A 27,357-nucleotide genomic window follows, 5' to 3' on the forward strand; every position below is an offset into this window, starting at 1 on the left:
TACTGGATTATCACCCAGCTCTACAATTCAACCAGCGCTGATGACTATGGTTTAAATCGTTAGTCTAATCGTTTATTTCATTTTGCCATTTCTACGGTTTCCTAGTGAAAAAATGAGAAAAAAAAGTAACCACCATTCTTTCATGACTTCATTTGGACTTGCTCCCCTTCCTCTCATTATGCAAATCATGTATTTCCCCATTATCTGTGGGACACTGGGATTTTCTAAAACTTTCCTTCTTCCTTTCCCAGGAGTCTCCTGTTGCCAGCGGCATGGGTTCCTCCCCGCTAAAGGGTTTGGGAAAGTCAAACAATGTCAAGGTTGAAGTTACTTTTGCGGTCATCAGATCCCTCCTCTCCTCCCTCTTTCACAGATAAGGAAGCAGACCCAGAGGAAGTGAGAGGTGTGTCCAAGTTCATGCAGAAAGGGGCCTGGATTCTGGCGCTCAACTTCAGCCAGGTGCTCTCTGCACGGTGCCACGTGATGCGTGGAGGATTCTTTAGCTGGACAGTTTGTTCACATGTACTTCGCTCACAGAGGACAACACAGCAAAGTAGAGGACATGGACTGTTAAGCCTTCTGAGTGGGGCTAGGGAGGGGCTCAGGCTGACAGGACAGGGCTGCCTGGGGTGGATTGTACTAACAGCACAGCCTGGCTCTGCCACTCACTGGGCAGGGCCCTTCCGCAGGTGAGGATCCATCTCTGAAATGGGAGAGCCATACATCCTGCCCCCTGGTGGAGGGGGAAGAGTGTGTGTGTGTGTGTGTGTGTGTGTGTGTGTGTGTGTGTATGCGCGCGCACACCTATGTAAGCTCTACAGTTCAGGCTCGACTACATTTCCAATGCAAAGTCACATAGCAGTCAACATTTATCTAACATATCATAGAAAATCTTTAATTCTTTTGGACTAATTCTTTTATTTTTTTTAACATATTTTTATTGATTTCAGAGAGGGAGAGAAAGATAGAAACATCAATGATGAGAGAGAATCACTGATCGGCTGCCTCCTGCGTGCCCCACACTAGGGATCGAGCCGGCAACCGGGGCATGTGCCCTTGACCAGAATGGAACCTGGGACCCTTCAGTCCACAGTTTGACGCTCTAGCCACTGAGCCAAACCGGCTAGGGCTGGACTAAGAAAAAGTTTAACATGTTTCTATATCTTGATTTAAAAATAAAATACAACCTGCCCCCTGGTGGAGGGGGAAGAGTGTGTGTGTGTCTCAGAAAGCAAGAGAGATAACGGTTCCGGGTACAGGTTCTGAAAGAGAACGGGACATTTTAGTCGGAGAGGCCGGAGCCAGGGAGCTGGGCTCGCTGTGCTGGGCTCGAGCAGGAGAAACCCTATTTTAAGTTTGAACACTATCAACAATGACTTATTTCCACCACAAAACAATCCGACTGGGTTTTTCTCCATAACTTTTAAGAAATGCCTATTTATAGACAGAAATTGATAACAGAACATTTCGGAACAAAAAGTTTGGGACAAATCTCATTAAAATAAATTTAGAAAGGGTGACTGTCAGTAACATATGACCCTCATTCATCTTAATAAAAATATAAAAATAGTTAATGTAACAAATCAAAATGCACAGGGTACTGAAAACCTCATGTGAGTTACAGTGAAAGTGAATAATGTAGAGAGGTAATACTATCTAGATTTTTAACTAGTTAACGTCTACCCTGGAAGCCTGTATCTAAAAAGACTGGTGAAAAGTTACAGGGGTCAAGGGAAGATTCTGTAAAATCGGGCACACACACACTGGAGATAGCAAAGAGTGAGGAGTGTATAGACAAAAACTGTGTCTTAGGAGCTCTCTGGAGAAATAGCCCCCCGGGGCTGAGGGAAGGGCTGACTGGCACAGGAGAACATGGGATGCCCAGGTGTACAGCCCAGGCTGGGTCTACCCTCTACCCATCTGGTGGGTCCATTTCCCTCTGACAACCATTACTGAATCAAAAACTATAGAGGAGAATTTCCATGCAACACCTTTGAAAGGTTTTATTGTGGGTTTGTTTTGGAATTGACTTGGTTTCATTAGGCAGGTCTTGTGGCATTCCCTTCGGGTGATGAGAGAGCACTGAGTTTAACTAGGTAGTCACAACATTCCTGAAGGAGGCGAGTTTAAAAAGAAAGGTTGGCTAAATGATGCTTAAAGCTGAGGTGGTGCTCCGAGGCTCCTCGAGCAAGTCTGCTCCCAGGTGAACTGCTGATGGGCAAGAGAAGAGAGAGCCAGAAAGGTAGGGAAAGGAGCTGATCCACCAGGTTGCTTGAAGGACACCTGAGGACGGGAGCCCCAGGGCCAGAAGGACATTCCCCTTGGGAAAGGGTCACATATCTGCAGCCCTCCACTTTCTACATGAAATCTAACGAGCACCTACATGATTAAACGTATGCTGTGGCAGCTTAAAAATGGCCACAGACTCTTTGCCGTTTCTCCTGTGGGATCTATTGTCGGCTCTTTGAATCGGGGCTATCCTGGTGACTTGCTTTGACCAAGAGAATATGGTGGGGGTGGTGCTGTGTGACTTCCAAGAGGTCTCTGAAGGCTTTGCTACTTCCTCTCAATTCTGCCTTCAGGTAACGGGGCCTCCCAGCCATCCCAGCTGAGTTCCCAGACATGTGAGTGACAACACCTTAGACCTCACAGCCTCAGATGAGGACGTGCCAGCTGACTATAGAAGAGCCGCCCAGTTCACACAGTCGTGAGAAATAATAAATCATTGTTGTTTTAAGCTATTACATTTGATGGTGGCCTGTTACACAGCAATGAGTAACTGAAGCATACGTAGACCGTGTTAATAGGTACTATGCTGTTATAAATAAGTAGGTGGATGAGATCTGAATTCATATTCATTGAGACCTGAATTCATATTAACTGATATACTTCCTTGACTTAAAACACACACACACACAAAATCATCAGAAAAAAAACTGCAGTGAGAGCACAGGCCTTTGAATCAAAGAACGTGGGCTCAAGACTTGGACCTGCTCTGTCCCCTGTACCAGAGAACATTTATGACTGTGCACAAGTCATGTATTTCTCAACCCGTTTTCACGTCCGTCGTTCCTCATGGAGCCGGATGACAATAAAATGAGAATAACTAAAGCGAGTGCTTTGTGAACAGCAAGGCACAGTACACAGTTAAGCTGTCTTTGGTACTGCTACCTACATGCTACTTACAGAATTTTTTGTTTTTCCTTCTCTGCAAAGACATCATTAGGATCAAAGTGACTACCCGAACTGTCTGGCTGTAAGCTTCCTTTTGCTTGGAGGTGTTTGCACGCACACATACAAAAGGCCTCCCAAAGACATTCAAGTGCCATGAGCCACATGGACAGTCCCATGTCTCCTTCTTGTCGTCATGCAGTGCTTAGGCCCAATGTATAACCCAGAGCACTCACTCCCTTCCACTACCTTCTGAAAGGTATGATGAGCTGCCATAGAGCTCCCATCACAGTCCAGTGCCAAGAGAAGAGAAAAGGATGGAAAGAATTGGCAGGGGGCCTGGAAACCTAAAACAAGCGGAGGGAGGGAAGAACTAAAAACGGTTAAAAGCTAATTATATCACATAAGAATGATGTCTAAACAGGATGAAACACTGCAAAAGAGGGAAACACAGGATGATGGGCCATTATGAAAAAGAAGAGATGCAGCAAGGAACAAAGGCATAACCTGTGCTTAGAAAGGGCAGGGGGAGGTGGGAAAACCAGAGTGGTCAGGGGCAGACACGGAAGGGGATACCCACGTGTGAAAGGCACATCTAGAGCCAGTGTCTGTCATGTGTGAGGGCTCAATTCATGAATGAACGAATAACTGAGTGACTGTCTGAACTGAAAAGAAACAACTCTAAAGAACATTAACAAACTGAGCGAGGACTCACCCCAAAACAGGGCAGCAAACGACCTAAACAGGTGACATAGTCTCACTGGGAATGGCAATTCCATGCGGATGGAAATGAAGGAGGGAGAGGATTATTTTAAGATAAGGTGGGAGAAAGTCCACACATTCCTTTTGTAGTCTATGGAAGGCATAATACATCCTTACAAAAAGGGTGGTTACTTTCACCCAAGGTGAGTCTCTACCGCCAAACTTTGGTATTTCATCTGATGCTGTCCTAACTGCACAGGGCCTTTCCCCTCTGAGTTCTCCACATAATCAGTGTTATCTAAGATGGCTCTAAATTCTTAGCAATGCTCTTTACAATTATGCTGGTAAAGGTCAAATAATAACAGGATTTTACACGCTCTACAATGATCTTCTTTATATCTAAACATCATGCTTATGAGAGCAAATTTTGAACATGGTTCATACATAGGAACAAAGTTAAGTCGTTTTTTTGTTTTGTTTTTTCCCCCTCTTAAAATACTACCACTATTACTACCTACGAGGCTCTCTTCTTTCTATTTCCATTTCCACATGATTGTTTGGTTTTTTAATTCTCTTGTCAAAGTATGACTTGTCTGTTGTCCTCCCTAGAAAGGAGGAACCTACGTAATATGCTAAACTAGGTTAAGCCACAGTCTGAACATATTCTGTACTTAGCAATTATTCAGTATTTATTGCATGCACAGAGGAAAAGAAAGACACAATTTCTGACCTTAGAAACATCCTTTTGTTGGTGAGACAAGACTTGATACATGTAACACCAAGAACAATGCAAGGAAGTATATGATGAACTGCCACATGGGAAGGTCTATTCTGGGAGTTCCTATGGGGTGGGACAGGAGTTGGCTGAAGCATGAAGACCTTTGTGGGTAAAGTGGGATTTAATTGGAGTCCTGCAGGATGAACAATATTAGAAAAGGTGGAAGGGAGAGATAAAGGCACCCTGTGCTTTGAAAGGTGAGCTTGGTGTTTGGAATGGATGGTTTATAAAGTATTGAGAACTGGGCCATTAAGAAGCGGGTTGGGGAAAAACTGCAGGGTTTTAAAGTGAGCCAAGGCAGGAAGATAATTTTCCTCTTCTTCAACATATAAGTCATTATGCCTAAGAGCGGGCGGGCGCATTTGTTTATTCGTTTGTTCGTTCGTTCATTCATCAATAAGTGTAGGTTGGTATACATCAAATCCTATTCCAGGTACTAGAGCCTCTAAAATATTCTCTTCCCTTGAGAATCACACAGAGTGGGGGAAAAGCTGACAAAAAGAATCAACGATGCTATGTATTATTAAAGTGCTATGATAAAGAGACGCACAGGAATTAAGTTAAAAGGGAGCAGAGGAGGTACACCTAAGTCATCCATAGGGGCTGAAGACTAAAAACACTTTGAAGAGAGGGAATTGCAATCCAGAAGGAGGAGTGAAAGCTGTCGAAGGGGGAGAGGAGTCAAGTGCAAACGCAAAAGGCAGGGAGTGTGAGAGCGCTCGGGAAGGGGCCATGTCAGGTGGAAACACAGGATGTGTGTGGAGAAGGGGCGGGGGCGGGAAGCAGGGGTCACCGACTACCTAAAGCACAGGAAACTAAAGAGCTGTGAGAACTTAGCCCTTCCCTGCAAATAATTTACAGTGGGAGCCTGAATGACTTCCTTCTCCACGTTCCCCATCCCTTCATCAGAGGCACCTTCCACTGACCACGCCTTAGTTCCGAATGCAGTCAAAAACCACGTCCCTACAGTAATAGCCATCCTAAGGTTTATGTTTACCAGACTCACAGAAGCTTGGAGAGAAAGACGGACGGCTTCTAGCTGAACCTCCTTTCCAACATCATATTTCTTCTAAGCATTCCTGGCAGGTGGCCATCCAGACAGAAAGAACCGTCTCCAGCTCCAGGGAGCTCAGACTATCTCAGGAAGCAGCCCAATTCATTACAGCACATCATTAGCTGTGAGAAAATGTTTCTTCTTCAACGGAGATTAAAGAGGTCTTCCCGTAGCGTCTACCCACTCCGAGCCCCTGGCGTGCCTCCTACGCGCAGATGGTCCTACATTACCCCGATCGCAGTGAACGAGGGCTGTCCCTTTTCCTCACTGAAGGGCTTGTTCACTAACAACTGGCTTTGTTCTGATTAACTGGGTTCTGGAATATACCACGCCACCTTCCTTTTCATAAAGACCTTGAAGGGACATCTGCTATTTTCAGCGATGCTCCACTCCCTTCCTTTATTGATTAGTAATACCCTATGTTTGCACGATGCTTCACCCCTTTCCAAGCATCTGCACGCAAATTCTCCTGTCACAGTATTATCAGAAGGGGCTGTGCCACTATTACATTATCTTCACAGAAGCCTTTGTATCTGTTTTATGATACAGTGAAGTCATGTCAAATATGTCGGAGAGAATTTCAGGGTCTCGGACAGGACAAAGGTGAGGCAGAGTTAAAGAACTCATGTATTTTAAGACAAGAAAGAAGAAAGAAGTAATTATCAGAACAGTCTGGAAAGTCTATTCCAGTTACGGACAAATAACGGGTACTTACTTTCACTAAGGATCAGAGATACCCCCAGCTGCATAATCACTATTCATGCAACAAACACAGGTGCCAAGTGCCTGGCCCTGGGACTGAGGGAGACAGAGTGAAAGAGGGCAGTGAATGGATAGTAAATGTAGAGCAAAAGTTGAAAGGAATGAGAGGACTTAGTCTAAATGACGTCTTAGTGGCCTGGGGAAGGTCATGGCAGAGGGCGAGAGAGCATCTTAGAAGGAGCAGGATGTAAGCCCCCCGTTTCTAAGCAGGGTCTTCCCAAAAGCCAAGCCCAAGGGCTAGCTCTACGGTGGTGCTGGGAAGCCCCTCATTACAGACCTGCAGCCCTCCATGCTCGGGGGTGAGCCCATCCTATAGGCTAAGTGGATGTCCTGCTGCTATGACTAGAATGCCAGCCCCTTTTTCTCCCCATCAAGCCAAAGAGAGATGTGTTTGTTACTCCAGAAAGTGCTGCAAAAACATAGACTCCTCTTTGCCTCTGCCAGCAATAGGTCTGGTAGATGTGATTACAAATGTGAAGAATCCTTGGGGAGAACTCCAGGATGCAGGGTTTCATCCTAGTGGTCACAATGGTCAAGCCCCTTGTAAGAGTCACTGCAGAGGATCGAATGACATGCCCGCTATGGATGGACACCTCGCTGCCTCCCTGGCTACCTCCCGAGGGGCATGTCTGCCTGGACAGTTCCCAGTCTGCAGAAGTGCACGGCACCCCGACATGAAGGGTCTGTGAGGATTAGTGACTGCCCCTGGGGACACCTGGCTTGGATCCGAGGAACCACACAGGTAAATACCAAGTTGTAGTAACAGTTCAGTGATTTCTCCGCAGAAACGGGAGAAGATCTGGTTTCCCTGATTGTTGGGGAAAACAAACTGCATGCTTGAAACTGTGCCTCCTAAGATGCTAACACACAAGACAGGAAGGAGGAAGCTCATAAACTGAGGACAGACCGACCTTGTTGGCAGCGTGCAGCAACCGTCCGCTGTGAGTCTGACTTGAGTTTCGTAGCTATCCAGGGGGCACACGGCCTGCTGAACGGAGGGGCACTCCACAGTGCTGCAGTCCACGCTGAACACTGGAAGGGGCAGACAGAGGCACCGTTTACTGTGACATGTACTGGCATTTTGACTGAGTCCCCAAATGAAACCCTGGCTCGGGACATATTTCTGCAGCGGCCTCGCTTCCCAGAAGCCTGTCCTAACACGGGCACGTTCAGTTCACTCAACGTTCGAGAACGGTAATGCGTCCCAGGTCTTCGCACAAGGAGAGCTGTGGACAAGACACTTAAGAGTTCAGATGAAGACACAGAGAGAGCATTAAGCCAACGGTGGTCACATGGGTAGATGCGCTTCTAATAAAACAGTTCAAGAGATGCACAAAGGATTGTTTTGCTTGAAGCATTTCTCCAGCAGTTAAAAGAAATCTGACTAATGGTTAGAGACATGTAAAGAGGAGATCCCTATGGCCTAAACCTATTCATAGACCACGCAAGATACACTGCCAGAAGACCAAGGAAGTTAGAAATAACCTAAAGCAAGAAACAGCCGGGACACCACGGCGGATCACACGTGGCAAAGAAGGTGAGTGAACAGCCAAAGATGACTTAGCACATGCTATCAGCGCCAACAGATGGACGCGGGGAACGGGCAAGAGGGAAGATCGGGGCTGAGCACTTCCTTACGGAAACGTCTGGCATTTTGATGCCTGTATGCGCCTAAAAAAAACTTTCTGTTTTATGTCTGATGGTTATTTTAAATGTGATCATTAAAAGCAACAGATAAATCTGCAAATGAAGGCTCAGACCTTTTCTGGGGGGAAGGAAGCAGCAGGTACCCTAAGTTTTAACCCCACCTCTCCCATCAAGCAGACATTGAGGGGGACAAAGAAGAAGAGAATCAGACAGGGTCCCTCTCTGGAGGCACTGTGGTACCAGGGGATCATTTCTCTGCTTCTCTGAAGAGGAGGCCAGAAGTCAGGCTCCTCTAGTCCACAGCGACAGATGCACAGTGTACCGGGCGAGAATGCCCATCTGCACGCGGAAGGAGAGGCGGGGCTGCTGCGGAGGGACGCGGCTGCTGAGACGAGGTGCGTGCATACCTGGTTTGCACTCATAGAGGTCACAACACTCTCCCGGCTTCCCTGAGGCCTTTGACACTAGAATGTTCAGGTATCCCGGCTGGCAGACTTTGCGCAGGCAGCCCGCGGGGTCGCACACGCAGCGGCTGGGTAAGGGGCAGCACTTCCCGGGGGGAGCGTAGCCCTCGATCAGGACGGAGTCCTCAGGACAGCGCGGGGAGAACTGGACTTCACAGCGGGCCTTGGAGCAGTCCGGCTTCTCTTCTAAATGGGAGAGACAAAGTTTAGCACGTGCCGGGAGGCTGTGGGGCGCTTTCCACAGAAGCACACGCAGTCCTAACGATCCAATGACTAACCAAAGAGGGCGGGAGAGGAAGCAGTCTGGTGAAAACCCTCACAACCATGAAATCTCTCCCGAGATCTGCTCACGGACACCAGGATGCGAGGCTGAAGTTGCCTCTGTCTCCATCTTCCCTCTCACTTGGCGTTGAACGATCAATGTCCAGCGTGTTGGTCAAGATGAAGACAGGCAAAGGGAAGACGCCTACACGGCCAGGGGAATCGGAACACTGAACTCAGTCCCTGACTAAATGAGAGATCCTTGCACTTAAAGGGAGTTTTGAGGGCTGTTCTTTGAAAAGAGTGCACGCTTAAATAACAAAATAGACCCACAAATAAATCACGGCTGCTTCAGGGACGGGAGATGGTGTACATGACAATCAGCATGGAAGAGCTCTGATTGTTGAGGAGACGAAACTTATTAAGATTCTATGATGTGGAATCTCAGTAAGGTGGATGATGAGCCAAATTCCCATGTAATTTCCCTAAATGACATCTGGTATGTTTCTGTCTCCAGCAGAGATCCAACAAATGTACCGCACTCTCTTTTCTCTAGTGGGATGCACTGATCCATCGCTGCACCTCAATCTGGGAAACAAAAACCGACCAAGCAAAGCCCTAGTTTCCGGAGCCATCAGTCCATTCCTCCGCTCCTTCGTTGACGTTTTTAAGAAACTTACACCAACATTAATGAGGTCCTTGAGGAAAGACGGAAATAAACCAGAAGCCTCAGGACCTTGGGGGGAGGGGGGAAAGATGGTACCATGTAGTATTGGGGTACGTTATCATAAGCTCTGCCTTTCCTCATGGAAAACCCACACAGAATCACAAAGCAGGGTTAGACCTCGTTCACAGTCTTCTCGTTTAAAAACGCTCTTCTCTTTGTAGATAAAGAAGCTGAAGCCCAGAGCTGAAGCCATGCGCCCGAGGTCAGCAGTAAACCTACGGCGAGCATCCCGGTCTCCTCACTTTGAGTTCTCCTGGTGCTTCATAGCACAAAAGCAGATCTATTTCCTGAGCCAGGCGTTCCTCGGGTCGTTTCCTACCTCAACTGCTGTATTTGCTGTCCATCTTCCTTATCTAACTCCTTCATATCCAATCAAAACATAGTACAGGGAAGTCTCCATCCTCATCGCTCTAGTAAACTCATTCAAACATACTTATTGAGCTCCTGCTGTTCCTGCAGCCTGGGGCACCCCGTAAAGAGAAGAAGCATAGATCCCTGACCTCAAAAAACTTAGAATGCAGTGGAGAGTGATAGAAAATAAACAATATCGCCCTGACTGGTTTGGCTCAGTGGATGGAGCGTCAGCCTGCGGACTGAAGGGTCCCAGGTTCGATTCCGGCCAAGGGCATGTACCTTGGTTGCGGGCACATCCCCAGTATGGGGTGTGCGGGAGGCAGCTGATCGATGTTTCGCTCTCATTGATGTTTCTAACTCTCTATCCCTCTCCCTTCCTCTCTGTAAAAAATCAATAAAATATATTAAAAAAAAAAGAAAATAAACAATAAACATTATGCCTAAGCAAACTATAGAGATAGTAGAGGGTGGTAAGTGCTATGGGGGAAGAACAGAACAGAGCAAAGGGGAATGAGGATGCATGGAAGAAGAGGGAGCAGTGAAAACCTGGTGAGAACAGGCATGGGCGGGAAGCTGATAACTGAACAAAGACTTGAAGGGGGGAGGGCTGGGCCGAGGAGATGGCTGGGAGGAGAGCATCCCCGCAGAGGTAGGCACACCCGTGTGTCCCAGGACGGGCACGGCGCCAGGGAGGCAGCAGGAGGATAGATGGAGGAGGCAGATAGCTTCTTTTCATATAACAACTACAGGCAACCACTTTGAGTAGGAAAGAGGAATTCCACTCTTGGATCCCGGTCAGAACGGGCAGAACAGAGCAAAAGGCTAAGGAGGAGAAAGTGAATCTTGACTGTATGAGGACTAACTGAGCTGGAGTTTGTAAACTGCACCTAAGAGACGGCGTATCTGGCTGACAACAAACACATGGTCTCATAATTAATAAGAGTTCTGTGACTTTAACTGCAAATAGCTCTTAATTCCTACTCTTGTTAATGGGCCAAAATTAATTTTTTCTGTATCACATTTTATTACATTCTAATTGTGTAAAAATATTTGGTATCTATAATCACTTTTCAAACATATGCACCAATAAAATTTGTTTTCATTAAAACCCAACATATTAGATCTTCCTAGTTATTTTGCTCTTTGTTTCTTGAAACAGTCCCAACATTGTCATCTATTGATGTGTGTTTTGCAGTTAGGGCCTTAAGAAATTTGTTTACTTCTTAAGAACTGCCTATGTGATATACTGTTGCAAAAACACCCCTTGGAAAAGATTTAAGAATGTTAAAAATGAGGGTTAAATCTGATTAAGTGCTTTTTCAACTTTTCTCAAGATGATCATACTGGCTTTCCCTTTAATTCACTAATACATTCAATTAGATTTTAAATCATCCTTGTCTTCTTAGAATAAACCTGTTTCAAAAGATCCAGCTGGACTTGATTCCTAAAGTTAAATTTTAAAAAATGTATAAGCTTAATTAATATTAACCTGTAGCTCTCTCCTTTATGTGTGTGTTAGCTTCATCCAGTCTTATTTTCAGAGTCACACTAACTTTCTCAATGAGCTGTTTCACATTCTACCTCTTTCTCAGCTATAATACAGGAATTATCTGTTCTATGATGTTTTCATAAAACCCACTTGTGAAACTATCTCAACTCGGTATTTTTATTTTAAAGTGGGAAGCGACAGTTTTCTTTTTTGGCTATTATTCACATGTTGTACCTCTGTTAGAATAATCTTTTCTTACTAACATATTTTAGTCAGAAATTCAATATGATTAATCTAGATTTTCAAATTCATTTTAGGCTTTATTTGTAGTTTATATGTTCATCGATTCTTTTAATTTTTTTAGTTTCTTCCTTCTTTGCCTATTTAATTGATTTTTTTCTCTAGTATTTGAAGATTAATGCTTAGTTTGCTTTTGTTTTATTTTCTTAGAAATGTTAATTTTAATACTTTATTCAAATACTGCTTTGGTTACATTCCAATTTTCTATATGCATTACTCCCAATGTAACTCATTTCTAAATAATCTATAACTCAACTTTGGTTTCTTCTGTAATAAAGACTTTCTAGAAGAATGCTGTTGAATTTCTGCATCAATGAATTTTTCTTGGGGGGGGGGCTTTCCTTTAGATTTTTAATTTATAGTTATATTGTCTTATTGCCTGAGAATGTAGGCTATACAATGTTCTACTTCTGTGTTTTTGTTTTGTTTGTGTGTTTTTTTGGTATGTGTGGCCTATGGCCAACTGTAAAATACATAGATCTCTGTAAAGAATGTGTTCTCTGTTTACTGGCTACAAATTTACAAATCTATCAAATCAAGCTTTTCTGACATTCACATCCCCTGTATCTTACATTTTTAGTCTAATTTTCAGGAAGGATCTGTAAAAACCTCCCACTATGAACCCGTAACTTCTCTTTGTGTTTCTAACATTAGATTTTTACTTTAAATTTTCAAGACTGGGTTGTTTACTTTATGACTAGCAGGCATAATATTCAAGTTATATAATGACTCGACAAATTATAAAATAATGCTTTCAAATAATTTAGATTTCTAAGATCTATATCTTTCTCTTTATTTTGTAATTGTTAACCTTCTTAGCTTTATTATTCTCTTCCTTCAACCCTCTATACACCTTACTCAGCCAGCGTCTTCCCCTCCCCCAACCAGTCAGCAGCCTGTCACCGAAACTCAACCAGGGTCACCACAGCAGCAGGAATTGTTTTCTGACTCCTTTTTTCTCAGCCTGTTTCTAAATAAGTCTTCCAGTACATTTCATTATGTCTCTATTTCATCTCTTCCATGGAGAAATTGAGAAGAAAAACTACAGCCACACCATGTATTTTCCATCATTCAGAAGGCTTTTCTGACATTACCTCTGAAATTTTAATTTTATCCATTTGAAAAGAAGCCTCTTCTCTCCTGACACTTCCCCTATGATGTCTACATATAATACTTAAGTTAATTAACAAGCTTTGCAGTCTGGTTGCCCTGGCAACAACACTTTGAAACTGGAATCTTTAATAATAACCAAAAAAACAACACACTAACAAAAATACAAAAAAAGAAAAGAAAACCCATCAACTACAAAAACTGCCCTAGATATACCAAAGCTAAAATGACAGTAGCACTTGCAATAGAGGTAATTAAGGGACCATCTGCTGGTTTCACTATTTTAATAGTCTTCCTATAACAGGTTAGCCCTTAAAATATTGACAGGGTCACCCAGTATTAATTATAATAATACTGGAGAATTCGTACTACTCCTAAGTAATTTTAACTAGTGTGACTACAGGTTGGCCAACTACAGACCCCCAGGTCCGTATGTCAACAGGGAAAAGTGCAATCATGATCTACTCGATAAATGCATTCAAGAGTATTCAGTTTAAACACACATTTAAGTAAAACCAAAGTAAAATGAAATACTACTAGATGGGAAGAGAAAAAAGAGAAGAGAAAAATTATACTGCCAGATTCTAATTATATCTACTTCATTTTTATAGAATTACCACACATTTACTACCAAGTTTTCCTCCTCTTTCAAAATCTCTAAAAAAACGAACAGATGTGCTAAACACTTATTAATGGAAAACAGGCAGCATAAAATGGGCTGATAAAATTCAGATAAGCAACCACAAAGTCGAGGCTGCTGGGTACTCAGTCCTTTCCTGAAATGCATCCTAATATTCTCTCTCTCTCTCTCTCTCTCTCTCTCTCTCTCTCACACACACACACACACACACACACACACACACACACACACACACACAGAGTCAGGATCATTCTGAGATGACAGCTATTTCAAGGGACCCCAATTTGATTACACCCGACAATGTCAGACTTTGGTAGGCAGAACACAGAGTAAAGAGGGGAAGAGTCTGTGATCAATTTCCCCCACACGTGACTTGGTAATCTTCCTCCTTTATAATCTGCAGTCCCCGGGTAGCTAAGGCATCAGCCCTGGTAGCAGAGGGGCCGCTTGGTGGCCCTGGGAGATAAATCTCCTCATGGTACCAGCTGAGGCGCAATCAGTGATGTCCTCTCCAGTCTTTTCACTCACTCATTCAACAAATATTTACTGAATGACCTCCATGGGCAGGAAATGAAACAAAGGCCTCGCCTTCCTGGATTTACAATTCCAGAGGAGTTAGACCAGGGGTAGGCAAACTTTTTGCCTCGAGGGCCACAATGGGTTCTTAAACTGGACTGGAGGGCCGGAACAAAAGCATGGATGGAGTGTTTGTGTGAACTAATATAAATGCAAAGGAAACATCATTACATAAAAGGGTACTGGTCTTTTTTTTTTTTTTAGTTTTATTCATTTCAAACGGGCTGAGTTAGACAATAAACAAAGAGCCACACAGCCTAATGCCAGGTGGTGATAAATGCTCTGAAGCAGAAACAGTGACGAGGGCAGACTGCATTAGCCAGGTGGGTGAGGGGGCAGGTGTCGGAGGATATGGCACCTGAGCAGAGACCTGAATGAAAGGAGAAGGCACACAAAGAGCAGGGGGGGAGTGTCCGGGTGCAGGGAGTAGCAAGAATGAAGGTGCGAAGGCAAGAATGATCCTAATCTCCAAGTACAAAGATATACCTCATGACTATTAAGGAGAAATCTAAACTAGTATAATTCACTGGTAAAAAAATATATATATATATCAATAAACACAAGAAAAATATTCGGATGGGCATTTCTTGTTAAGGATGCAATTCCCATAACCATGCTAGAGAAATGAAAGCAATCTCTACTAACTGGGCACCTTCTATGTGTGAGGCATCATGCCTCTACTTGCTGTCACACCCCTATGCACTCCCACGTGAAAAAGAGATGCCATCTAGTTGGCAGCGGAGGCGGCAGGCACAGAGAGGCTGAGAAGCTTAGCTAAGGTCACAGAGCAAGTGGCAGAGGCTCCCACGCCCACACTCTTCCCACTGAGCCCACCGTGCTGAAAGCAAGAAGAACTTCAACTTCCCTAGTCAGCTCTCCTGGAATTGGGGTGCTGAGTCAATGGTTGGATTTTTGCTCACATACAGAATACAAAAGTGACTTCACAAAGAAAAACGAGGTGCCAGGTCTTTGGTGTGTCCTCATCTCTTTGTACACACACCCCACACCAGCCGCCCTCCCAACCTCATCTGCTCCTTGGCCTTACAGCCACCCCACGATAAAAGGAGGCGCTTTCTGGTATCTGGGATTATTTTGTTCCCAAAGCTTCTATTACAAATGCAAGGCATATGCCACCCCTACATTTTAAAATTTAGAGGCTGACTCCTTTAAAGTTACACTGGGAATTCTTTTCATTCACATTCCATGATTTTATCATAACCTTTTTTGGCAAGCTTCGCAGTGAAGACTTGTTCCGCACAATCATAACCCCGAGGGGAAAAAATTAGGCTTGTTGATACAGTCCCAGAAATATTTCATATTTCAGCTCGTTCAGAAACCCCAGCTGTACTTTCCCAGCATTTTCTTTTACTCTGCTTTTAGGATTTAACAGCGATGGGATCTACACAGAGCCTTTTCTTGGTGCTTTTGCTCAATTACATTGTTTTCAATGACCTAATAAAGTTATAGTTTGCATCCTAGTAGAACATCAATTAGCCAAATAGAAATTTTAAAATTATGTGATCTGTAAAACTACAACATGTGACACTTCAGTGGTTCCCAGTGCTGACTGTGCATGAGAATCACTTACAAGACTTTGAAGAACCCCATTCTCTGGATGCCACCTTAAATCAAACCACAATACCCGGGGGAGGAGCCTGGGAATTAGCATCTGGTTCTGTCGCTCCCTGGTGATTCTCCTGTGATCAGGGCTGAGAATCACTGTGTTAGTCCTTCAAGCAAACTGGGAATTGGTACAGTGAAGTTCCCTATTGACAATAGAGCTTAGCCAAGGGCATGTTCAAACGGCAGCTGGCCAAACGCCAAGCAGCCCTCCAGCTCTCTGCCGCCACCCCTCGAGTGCTCCATGCTGTGTGCTGAGGCCCGCTGTACCTCTAGGAATGGCCCAGGATGTTACTGAATAGGTCGAAAATGATGCTTTAGAGTAGAGCTTTGCTACCGAAGGATGGCCGCTGGACCAGCCGCATCAGCCTCCCCGGGGAGCTTGTGAGAGCTGCTGAAACGTAGACCCCCGTGCCGATCTACTGAATCAGAGCCGGCGTTTTAGCAAGAGTCCCAGGTACTTCAGCTGTTGTCAAGATTGAGACAAACTGCCTCTAGCGTGGCGGTTCTCAAACAGTGGGCCACGGACCAGAGCATGAGCAATTCCTGGGCACTTACAGGAAATGCACATTTTAAGACCCCACATTAGACCTCAGAATTAGAAACTCCAGAGCCATGTCCAGCAATCTGAGCAACCTCCGCCACACACACACACACACACACACACACACACACACACACACACACGTGATGCTCATGTGCGCTACAGTCTGAGAACCACAGAGCTGGAATAATGATTCTCAAACCTGCAGCATATACGGATCCCTCCCCTCCTCCACCCCCTCTGCCCGGGGAATTTTCCCAGCATTTTCTCTTACTCTGAAAAAGTGTCGGATCCCAAATGTGCATGTAGGTATCCTACTGAATCTCAAATCACAGTTTATGAAAACGTATTAGAATTTTGAGCCAGAGACATTTTATTTCATTATCTGTTCATTCACACCAGGAACGCGTATTCAATTTACTCCTAGAGGGATTTGCCATTCAAATAATTACATTTCTATATTCATATACAGCAACAAGTTTTCAAAATGTAGCAATGTTTAAAAATCTGGCAATAAAATAAGGCTAAAGGATGGTTTGGATAAATGTGCAAAGAAGTGAAGACTGACTTCAAAAAGATGGTATTTTTACCGAATGCACTACAGCCTTCTCTAAATATCTGCCCCTCCTTTCTTGTGGTCCCCCCCGCCCCGCCTTTTTTGGGCCATAAACACAAGCCCACAAAAAAAGGAATGAAAGGTATGAGAGAATGGGGCAAGTGACTAATGAGGAAAAACTTCAATGAACGAAATGTGTACAGTCAGTTCAGCGACGTCTGAAGAGGAATCTTCATCAACAGCTTGAACATGTCACAGAGGCATAAACACTCGGAATGAGGCACTCCGCAGGGTGGTGTTTAAACGGAAGGCAACATCCATTACAGAACACAAACACAGCCTCCACTTTGCTGAGTGATTATGTGACTCTGGGTGGGTCCCCTCCAAATACTTCTAGGTTTCCTCCCCTGAGGAAGGGATGCTTCTCCCATTGTGTAATGATGGCATTGATTTGAAAAAATATAACCAAATGCCGGATTTTTTAAGGCGCGAGAATGAAGGGTCTGGTGTCTTCACCTGGAGTTTGTGGATTTCTTCGACCAACATCCTCCAGCCAGAGTGTGAGCCCTGCCTGTGGACTCAGGCTCCAGGGACTCCCAAACCCTTAGGAGGACCAACCAATGATGTTTTAATTGAAGAAGAAGCCAGTTCTTTTTTTTTCCTTGAAGCTCCAGTATTTGTTAGTACTGTAGAGTTTGAGGAGTACAGTAGAAATGTGATCTTATTGTGATTCTAAAAAACCGGGAACAGTTACACCAAGGGTATTGTCCGTAATATTGTCAATAAACTCCCGAGTCCCAAGGTGGTGTACGGATTTCCAACGTCTTTAGAAGGACTCAAAAGAATATTATGCACTGATCTGAGGTCTCCAGAGGTTCCTGGAAGTGACTCTATTACACAATTAGGATGAGACACCAAGAATAAAGAGAGTGCTGAACAGCACGAAGAAAGGACAGGGAGAGTACCGCAGAGCGCTGTTTTGTCTTTGCTGACCACAGCAGCCACCAATGAAGAGCAGCAGCTACCTCACTGCTCAACGGTAGTTCTCACGAGGGTTTGCACATCTGAGAAAAACCCATATGGATAAAAAATTTGACAGTAGGCTTTTGAAAGAATATTTTGGCCACTAATTTTTTTTTCTTCCTCCTTCCTTTTTAATTTGTTTTACTAAAAATAAGTTAATTCTACATTGCATCACTCATTTGCCACGTAACAAGGGTTCCTTTAGGCTAATTTTTATCTTTTATAGGAGAGTCAGTGTAGTTAATAGTTGACAACAAAGGTTTCAGAGCCTAAAAGAACTGTGTTCAAATCTTGGCTTTTTTACAACTAGCTGTGTGATCTTAGGCAACTTTCTTGACTTCTCTGTGTCAGTTTTCTCAAGGTTGTTATAAGAGTTAAGTGAAAAAATATATATGGCAGGTAGCCGTATGCCTGCCATATGTAAGTGTACAACAGATCGTTTATCATCAATTATTAGAAGTCGAGGCTTTGAGTCAGATCTCAGAATACTCCTATACTCATATAAATACTTATTCTACAAGATTGTTGAGGGGATTAAAAAATATACATTCTTTGAATTATAATGCTATATTTATAGAATATAAAATATTACATTATAGAAATAAGAGTATTTCATATATTTTATATGCATATATGGAGTGGGGAAAAATAGATTTACAGTTGTGAGTATGGGAAACAGAATTTATTCTTATAGTATTATTATATTTTTCCATATGAACCACTGTAGACCTACTTCTGCCCATCCCTGTATGTGTGCATGTATACATGTATTCATATGTAGACATATACACACACACACGGGGGCACTCTTAGACCCTCATGTTAGCTCACTTCTCCCTCTCAGTTCATTTCAAACCCAGTATCCCCAATATAATATACAGCACCCTCAATATAATGCAGATTCACATCATTAAATGTTTGCTACTGCTGACAAAAGTGAAGTTGAATTATGAAATTCACACGTAGGATATATATCCCCCGCCCCCACACACAGTCATGCTAGCATGCCGAAAGTTTTCAAGTGCTGTTTCTCTGTCAGCCTCCAGTACTTTAATTCTTTTTATAAAAAGGGCTCATCTTTGAGAAATCAGTCTTTGCCCTGCCCAGAGAGAAGGAAGGAAGGGCCTTATACAGGTCGTTTTCCCTGGAGATTCCTCCCCAGCCGTTTCTGCATTCAAGATGTGTCGACGAGCCCAGCTTACAAAGTCATCAAATGGACGAGATGGCGTATACCGGTAATGAGCGGCTCCCCACTCAGAGGCCTCCTGACATGTAGGCCTATGCAGTGAAGGTCGTGATCCCTGGTGAGAAGGTACCTCTTCATTGCCAACCACCTCTCAGAACAGCCCCGTTCCCTTCCCACGACTCTTTCTCTGACCCCCCCTTCTGACGGGTCCTTGGGCTCCAGCACCAGCTTCCTAATCAGCCTCACTGGGGGCCACGCCCCTGAAAGGGCCCCGGGCTTCTATGCCTTCTTTGTATTCTTTGTGTACTCACGGCGTAAACCCTAGGCCACTGCCACTGCCAAGAGGGCACCTGGAGACTACAAATATGCGAGCTGCAGCTGCGCAAAGGGATGTGTTTACTTTCCACCCTGAACTACAACTTGACCTGCAGCAAAAACAAAAATACTGCAATGCTGTATTTTTTCCCAGAAATGATAATTATAGTACTCCAAACATTTTTCAAACTTCAGCTACCAAAATGGAAAAAGCATTTCAAAAAATAATTTATTAAACAGGCACTTATATTCTTGGTAGCCCTTACATGGAAATTCTACCTTCCCGCCCCCCACCCCCCTTTCATAGCCATTAAAGGGCTTGGCTCCTGGCTTAAAACCCTCTCTTCCAGGGCGAGGTGGGGTGCAGCCTGCGGAGCTAAGAGGTAGGTGGCTAAATAAAGAGCCCTTCCCATTCCTCGGTCAGCACGGGTTTTAGCTCCCTTTTCCACGTCAAAAATACAGTGATTTCAGAATCCCAGTGTGGATGTGGGGTGATACAAAGGCACTTCTGGCTGAAGACACGCCTGAACCAAAAGCAGGACAGATGGGCTCCTGGTACCAAACACGGGAGGGACAGTATTTAGACTCCTCTCAGTCTCGCATAAACCCCAGCTCGTCTGTACTCCTGTTTCTGAACAGAATGCTTCCTCACCCGTTCTCCGCCTGGCCCTTTTCCTCCAGCCCGAGTTTTCCTGGGTCCAGTATTCCGGGTCTCCACTGCACTCTGGAGCTTTCCAGCGCTCTGTAGATCACTGGTTCTCACTGCGCATGCTGGAGGACTTGTCAGGCACCGACTGCGGAACCCGAGTCCAGAGTTGCTGACTGTAATTGGTCTGCTTCGGGGCCTCCAAATGTGCACTTCTAACAACCTCCCAGGTTACTGATGCTGCTGTCCAGGTGTCATGCTTTGACAACTGCTGCTTTGGACCAGAGCTGTTCGAACATTTTAGTCTCTTATAAGCTCTACCATCATCTTTCCCCCCACCCTCACCCCCACCCCCGTAGGCAGAGCTGCTTCTGTCTGTATAAGCCTTCGACTTGCCTGTCTCTAGACAGGCACTAGAGCTGACTCTAGGTACAACAGGACAGTGACACGCTTGATGAACCTGACCAATCTGAACAGCAGCAGTCCCAGCCAATCTCATCCTCTTCTACATGAAACAGCAATCTGCATGGAGCTGCAATCTCAGGCCTGGGATAAAATTCAGAGAGTAGCTTGTGCAGGGAGCAGGCAGGCTGCTCAGCCCCATATGTTGGGCAGCAAGGAGAAGTGCGGGCTGCTGCCACAGGGAACACTTGCTTAGCGGTTGGGACTGCTCCCACATGTCAGGAATACAGCTTATTTCCAAGACTTTTCAAATATAACAAAGAACATAATGATTCCATAAGTAAGTCTAACAAGAATGAGTTAAGAGAGACAAAGTACTCTGTGATGAACCAATTCTCACAAATCCCTACTCCAAGAATTAGGAATTTGTGGTAATTTGGAATTAAGAGTGTCATGAAACTTAACTTTGCAAGTATTGCGGACACTGGGCTCCATAAAGTTGCTAGACTTGAGTTCCTTTTATTGTTTTGCTCCTCAATACCTACTGTATAGCCCTTATCTGTAAAGTATTCCAACCACTGGGAAGGGAGAAAAGTGAAAGGGAAGGGCACAACTCTAAATGGCATAATCTGAAAAGTTACACTATTGAGTCTGCTCCCTTCATATGGCCGGAGCTTAAGTCACATGGCCACACTTTCCAGCAAGGGTGTCTGGAAAATGTAGTTTTCATTCTGGGTGGCCACATCTCCTATTAAAATTTTCTATTTATGAGAGAAGGGAATGATAGACACATGGACATGGGGACAACAAGAAATCTCTAAATTAGTTTCCTAAGAAAATAAACTGTATAAACAAGGGAAGCACATTGCCCTTTGAAGAATGAAAGTTAAAGAAGCATCCTGAAGAATCACTTGAGAAACACTAAAATAAGCAGCAATACATGTGCTTCTTACTGAACATCTACATCAATGTGTTAAAAGCACCGGAAAGATTCTTAATCATTTAGCAATTCCACAGATATTTAATCATCAGCTACCACGTATGAGGCACTTAATGAAAGCAAGAAGATTATATATATATCTCTTAGCCATTGTTGAGCTAGATTTTCCGTACTTATAAACTTTAAGCAGAACGTCTGGGCTTCTTTTGGAATGTTCTATAATTGAAAGTTTTCAACGAATCAATCTAATCCTTCTTACAATTAAAGTATGAAAAAAAGGATTAGAGATTTAAAGATTTAATTACAAGGGAGTGGAGGAATTAGTATGCTTGTTCTTGCATATAAATGTTGAAACGGTTCTATCTACAGGACTTATTTGTCAAAGAACCGGTTTCTTTGTCAGAAATTCTGAGCTGTAACGGAGCAAACGGTGGCCTACAGAAGACAATTGTCTTGGCCAAGGGTCACTCGCCTAATGAATGTTGGGGCAGGGCCAGAAGCCAGGTCTCCTGGAGAATCCTACGCCAGTTCCACCAGGTCAGTCGCCACCCCACCTTTCTCAGCCTTTGATCTGCAGTCTGCATCTTTCCCTGACAGTTACTCATCTCTTTCATAATAATTAATATTGCTTAGACGCTAGCTTAAAAATCTGACCACAAAGCCCCTTTATCATGATATCAGCTGAATATACAATCGAAACCAAACCAAAACTAACCCGTTGTAAGTGGAGTGACTAAGAAAGGTCAGAAGAGCAACCTCCGGTCATAGGGTGGCCGTGGTGCTGTCCACCACTCAGGTGCTGATAGGCTACGCATCCACGCAGGCAAAGCCTCGCCCTCTGAGCCTCAGAGAACAAACACCCATGGAATGGATGGAGGGCAGGCCTGCCAAGATGGACTACAAGGGCAATCTGTGTGCCCACAGTAGCCTTGGGACAAGACCCGGAAGGAGACAGCTCCCACGTGGAACGCCCTAGGGCCTCATACCACACGCTTCTCTGCAACAACCTCATCCCCAGGAAGTAGACCTCGGGCAATTTCTCCCGGTCCATTCAGAAGATGAGGCCCAGCCAGAGAAAAGTGGAAACTTGAAGATCAGAGGAGCTGGCAATACCAGACAGGGTCTCTCCGCATTAAGGACAGGAGAAGCCTCGGGTGGAGGCTGAATATGGGCTTCCAGGACTTGCCTGGTGTAGCCTGTGCCTGTGAACAAGCCCTTCATGCTGCCACGGCTTCCTCGCATTTTACACAGCGTTCTGTGCTCTTCTCCTAGTATGTGTGTGTGTTTTGTGGGTTTTTTTTTTTTCTAATTTATTTTTTAAAGTTGATTTCAGAGAGAGGAAGGCAGAGGGAGAACGGTATAGAAACATCAATGATGAGAATCATTGATCAGCTGCCTCCTACATGCCCTCTCCTGGGGATCAAGCCCACAACCCAGGCGTGTGCCCTGACTGGGAATCAAACCATAACCTCCTGGTTCCTAGATCAACACTCAACCACTGAACCACCCTGGTTTTATGGGGGACCTGACTTATCTGCACCTGGTGATGGCTGAACTCTCATTTGCGTAGCCTCTGATATTTAGACTCTGCCCCATTACTGAGAGGACCCTTCTGCCTGCCCAGTCTTATCAGGACATGGTGGATCCCGTCTAGCAAACGAGAGAGCCAGCCTTCTCTACCCATTCTCCACTCACTCCTCATCCTTTTCTTACTAGTTTCCTGTTGTGCAGGCACAGCCATGTGCATCCCCAGGAAAGCCACTTATTAAAAGTCGGCATTTATGTTTGCCCTATCTTTTGTCCATGTTATAAATGAGAACATAACAACTTGCCTTGGAAGGCGGAGAGGGAGCCTCACAGAGGGTCAGATATGAACAAGTGGAAAAGGTAATCCCACGGATTTTCTTTAGTGATAATGGGAGCTTATGGCTGCTGTATGTGAATTTCTAGTTTCAGTATTAAAAAACCAACACACACACGCACACACACACACCTCAGATTAAGAAGCCATCCTTTTTCTCTGAGTTACTTTGCTATCTCAAAACCTCAGGATTTGGGTGGACTATTGTCCCAATTTCTAGTTCTACTTGGAGATCCCACTGTTTCCTTGCCCTCTCTGTTCAGGATGCTTTCTTCCTAGGAGGCTAACAGAATTGGATCAGCTATATGTTCTTTTAGAAAGCATAGGCAGTATCTGATACAAGTGGCTACGGACATATGCTCGATTTTACCTGAGCTTAAAGCTTTAAGTAACAAGAGATGCGAGACATCTCAACTGACTTACAAGAATAATGGTGTGTTTTTAAAAGGCTATTTATTCAGTCACCTTATCATTACTGGGCCTCCTATAAAAAAAGAGATGGAAATAAAGAAGAGACTAAGGATTTCCACAGGAGAATTCCCCTAGTCTTTGCAGACACGCTAATTGGTGCATCCTGCCATATATTACAGCTGCCCGGAATGCAATTTTACACGTTGGCCAGTACCCTCACGGAGGTATTTCTAGGAATTGCTCTTCCTCATTTTTGTACTATGCATTTCTGAGATTCAACCTACTGCCAAATACAGCATACCAGCTTTTTAATTTGTCCCAGATTTCTGTTTTCTGGTAAGGAACCATTATTTCTAAGACCTCTTTACTCCTCTTCACTCTTACCACCCGCCCTCACGGCTGGCTTTCTTTTATAAAGAAAATTGTTTTGACCAGTTCATGAATGCCTACATATGTGATAATGAGCTAAGAACAATTGGGCAGTTGGCTTGTCACCAGTTAAGTGATTTGCTCCTGCATAGGTACTTCACAGCACACCTGATTCAAATTACAAATTACTACAAGTCGCAGATCTTCGGGTCACTGTTTCATGAATAATTGAATTTGTGAATGTTCAATCAATGAATCACAAGGGTCTACTGTGTTGATTTCTGAGAAATGAATCTTGCATAAGTCATGGTTGTTCTTATTTAGCAATAACCTCAGACCTAACTCCTTCACCCCCTGCCCACTTAACAATGCACCCAGAAGGCTCCACCTCTGAGCCTCTGATGAGAATGTTGGGGAAACAGAGCTTGTCACCAGAAAGTCTCCTTCTGAGTCAGAGAAGGATTTCTCACTTACCGATTCCAAGGGCACTGCCGGATCTAACTTCCACCCTTCCTTATGTCACCGTGAAGTAAAAATTATGAAATCGAGGAAACGATTTTTTAAAAATATATTTTTCTTGATTTCAGAGAGGAAGGGAGAGGGAGAGAAAAATAGAAACACCAATGATGAGAGAGAATCATTGATCAGCTGCCTCCTGCAAGCCCACACCGGGGATTGAGCCCGCAACTCGAGCATGTGCCCTGACCAGGAATCGAACTGTGACCTCCTGGTTCATAGGTCAATGCTCAACCACTGAGCCACACTGGTCGGGCAAAATTGATTTTTTTTACACTGGAAAAGAACTGAGACTAACTTCTAATCACAACTTAAAAATAAGCAGCCTAAGTTTAAACTGCCAGAAATATATAAAGCTGATGGAGCTGTTCAAGTGAGTTTTAAGTAAAGTAATGAATCCAACAGCCAGCCACCTTTAACGTATTCCTGGTGAAATAGTTTAAAGTGTCTTCTGACACTATTTCTGAACAAACCTATCTGATGGTTGAGGTCTTCTCACTCTCTGTACATTTAACCCCCTCAATGCCATTTTGTGAGTTGGGGAACATATATTTTTACATTAGAGAGCCAAAGTGGTTTCATTATTTCATGTGCAAAGGTTTCTGGGCAACTCCATGCCCACAGTAAGTGGGACACAGGCTGTCTCAGCTCTACTAACTCACTACTGAGTTTGGGGGAGAACAGATCATCAGCCAACATGACTGGGTTCTGCCACAGATTTGGTCCTGGGCCCTGCCACGGACTCAGGCCTGAGCTTGCACTAACTGCTAAGTGATCTCGCACCATCCTTTTCATTTCTTCGGGCTCCCTTCCCTCTTCTGTCAATGGAAGGTCAGAAGATGGTAATTCCGAAGGTTCTTTCCACCCCAAGGAGCAGAGGACAATAAGGGAAAGTTAAACAGCAACACAAGACAGTAATTAAAGAGGTGACCCAAGGCAGTAGGCTAAGTGACAAGTGAGTGGCAGAGACAAAGACGATGGTGACTTCAGAGATGCGTGGCCTCGAGGATAAAGTGCGATGTCTACCACGCCTTGGAACAGGAACAGGATGTAAAGCAGGCGGAGCGAGGACGTTGAGAGCAGAGGCTGCTGCTGGCAGGGGATGTGGTCCAGGTGAAAGGAGAGTGGCCTGCGATGGAGCACACCAGTCCCACTCCAGACACTCCCCTTCGCAAGGACACACCCCACGTCTCGCTGCAGAGCACACACACCCTGCCGCCTCTGTGCGTTCCATCGGGGATGGCCATCTCCGCCAAGGCTCCTTCCCCACATTCCCCAGCTAGCCAGGCTGCCCCACCTACCCATGCAACGTCTACTGAGCACTTAGTACATCCCGGGCCCTTTGCCAGAGATGCACAGATACAATAGCATCCTGCTCATTTTCAAGCAAAAGGCATCTCCTCCGTGCCCTCTGCCTTCACCTCTGTGTCCCCCACAAGTCTGATTCCTTCCTCTAGTCTATTTTTTACAGACTCTGCACTACGTCAATTCTACAAAATGTTCACACTGCATCGCTAGTTGCCTTATATTTATATCTTGGTATTCCGTGACCCAACCTGATTTCCATGAGGACTGGACCTCTGAACCTTGTCCTTCTGGGTTTGCTCCATGCCCAACATAATACCACAGCAGGCAACCGAGGAACCATTACTTCTCTCACTAATATCCCCTTGGTGTCTCTACTTCCCATCTGTCTGCCTGTCTCTATATATTTACCTATCTACCTATATAGCTCTAACATTTACTAATAGTGTAACCTCTCTTGGGTAACCTGTAACCTCTCCTAGTTTCCTCACCTATAAAATTAGGATAATAAAAGTCTCCACCTCTTTGGCGTGTTCAGGGGTTTACACAAAGAGCTTATATTAGTATCTGGCATATAAGTAAGCAGCTCTTGTTAGCTCTGATTAGCATCAGCTGCTGACCTGAAAATAGTTACAAAAGGCTCTGGGATCTTTTTTATAAGTCATGGAACCACATCAACAATGTAAAGTCAAAGAATCAAAAGATATAAGGGTAAAGGACTCAAAAAAAAAAAATTACCGCAATAGTCAGGTAGCACCAACCCAAATTAAGCAAAAATGTACGAGTTCCCAAAGCCTCCTTCTTTAGCTCTACAACATCAGCAAAAGGCTGGGGCTTTCTAATAGATGTGTAATTGTTGTGTTACTTTGACACTGTCTGTGACAATGAACAGCATATTACTATAATGCCGTACTTCGACCACACTGGTTTTTAACAAAGGAGCCATGTAAAAATGATGCAGTGCTTAAGCAGCTGAGCAGAGGGTGTGTCTCAAGGTATAATTAACTTTATGGACTTTTCCAAAGGTCTCCAGATTCAACATGGTAATTCTTGTAAAGAGTTTAAAAACACGCTCTAGCTGGCCGGTATGGCACAGTTGGTTGAGTGTCATCCCCTGCACAGGAACGCTCCTGGTTCGATTCCCGGTCAGGGCGCATACCTAGGTTGCAGGTATAGTTTCAGGTCAGGGTGCATGCCACAGGCAACCAATCGATGCTTCTCTCCCTCCCCCGTCCCCCACATCTCCTCTCCCTTCCTCTCTCTCTAAAATCAATAAAAACATTAACAAACAAACAACAAAAACGCCACCACAAAAAACACATGCTCTATCAAAAGCCTTAAGTGGGCAGTGGTTCAGTGAGTCCTGGCTGACCCTGGCTTAGGGCACCCCAGCAAGACACTCATTACTTTAAGTCAATAAAATTGTCAAATCAGTTCCAAAAACAAACCGCCTAAATTTATTTGTAATTTTTAGAGGACGTTTAACATTGACATGAATTCTGAAATACTCAAAAATCTCTCATTTACACAATGAAGAGATTGTGTAAATACTCCAGCGTGGAAGCTTTTCCTTTCTTACCCAGCGCTCTAAATATTGTTCCCATTGCATATACTATTTATATGCTTAA

The 27,357-nt window shown here is 44.3% G+C and overlaps 1 protein-coding gene across 6 annotated transcripts in view; it reads right to left on the reverse strand.

Moving 5' to 3' along the window:
* The window catches only part of CRIM1 (cysteine rich transmembrane BMP regulator 1), a 174,231-nt gene that overhangs the window by 85,335 nt on the left and 61,539 nt on the right, over nt 1-27,357 (reverse strand). For 5 of the 6 annotated variants that reach the window (XM_059660105.1, XM_059660103.1, XM_059660100.1 and 2 more), the window contains 2 exons: nt 8,522-8,764; nt 7,379-7,499 (listed from right to left, as the gene is read on the reverse strand). In XM_059660105.1, the coding sequence (XP_059516088.1) occupies nt 7,379-7,499; nt 8,522-8,764 (364 nt within the window). The remainder of the gene's footprint in view (nt 1-7,378; nt 7,500-8,521; nt 8,765-27,357) is intronic. The other variant, XM_059660104.1, reaches the window with a different exon arrangement.

This window comes from Myotis daubentonii, chromosome 12 (assembly GCF_963259705.1).
Source record: "Myotis daubentonii chromosome 12, mMyoDau2.1, whole genome shotgun sequence".
In the NCBI taxonomy this organism is placed as follows: domain Eukaryota; kingdom Metazoa; phylum Chordata; class Mammalia; order Chiroptera; family Vespertilionidae; genus Myotis; species Myotis daubentonii.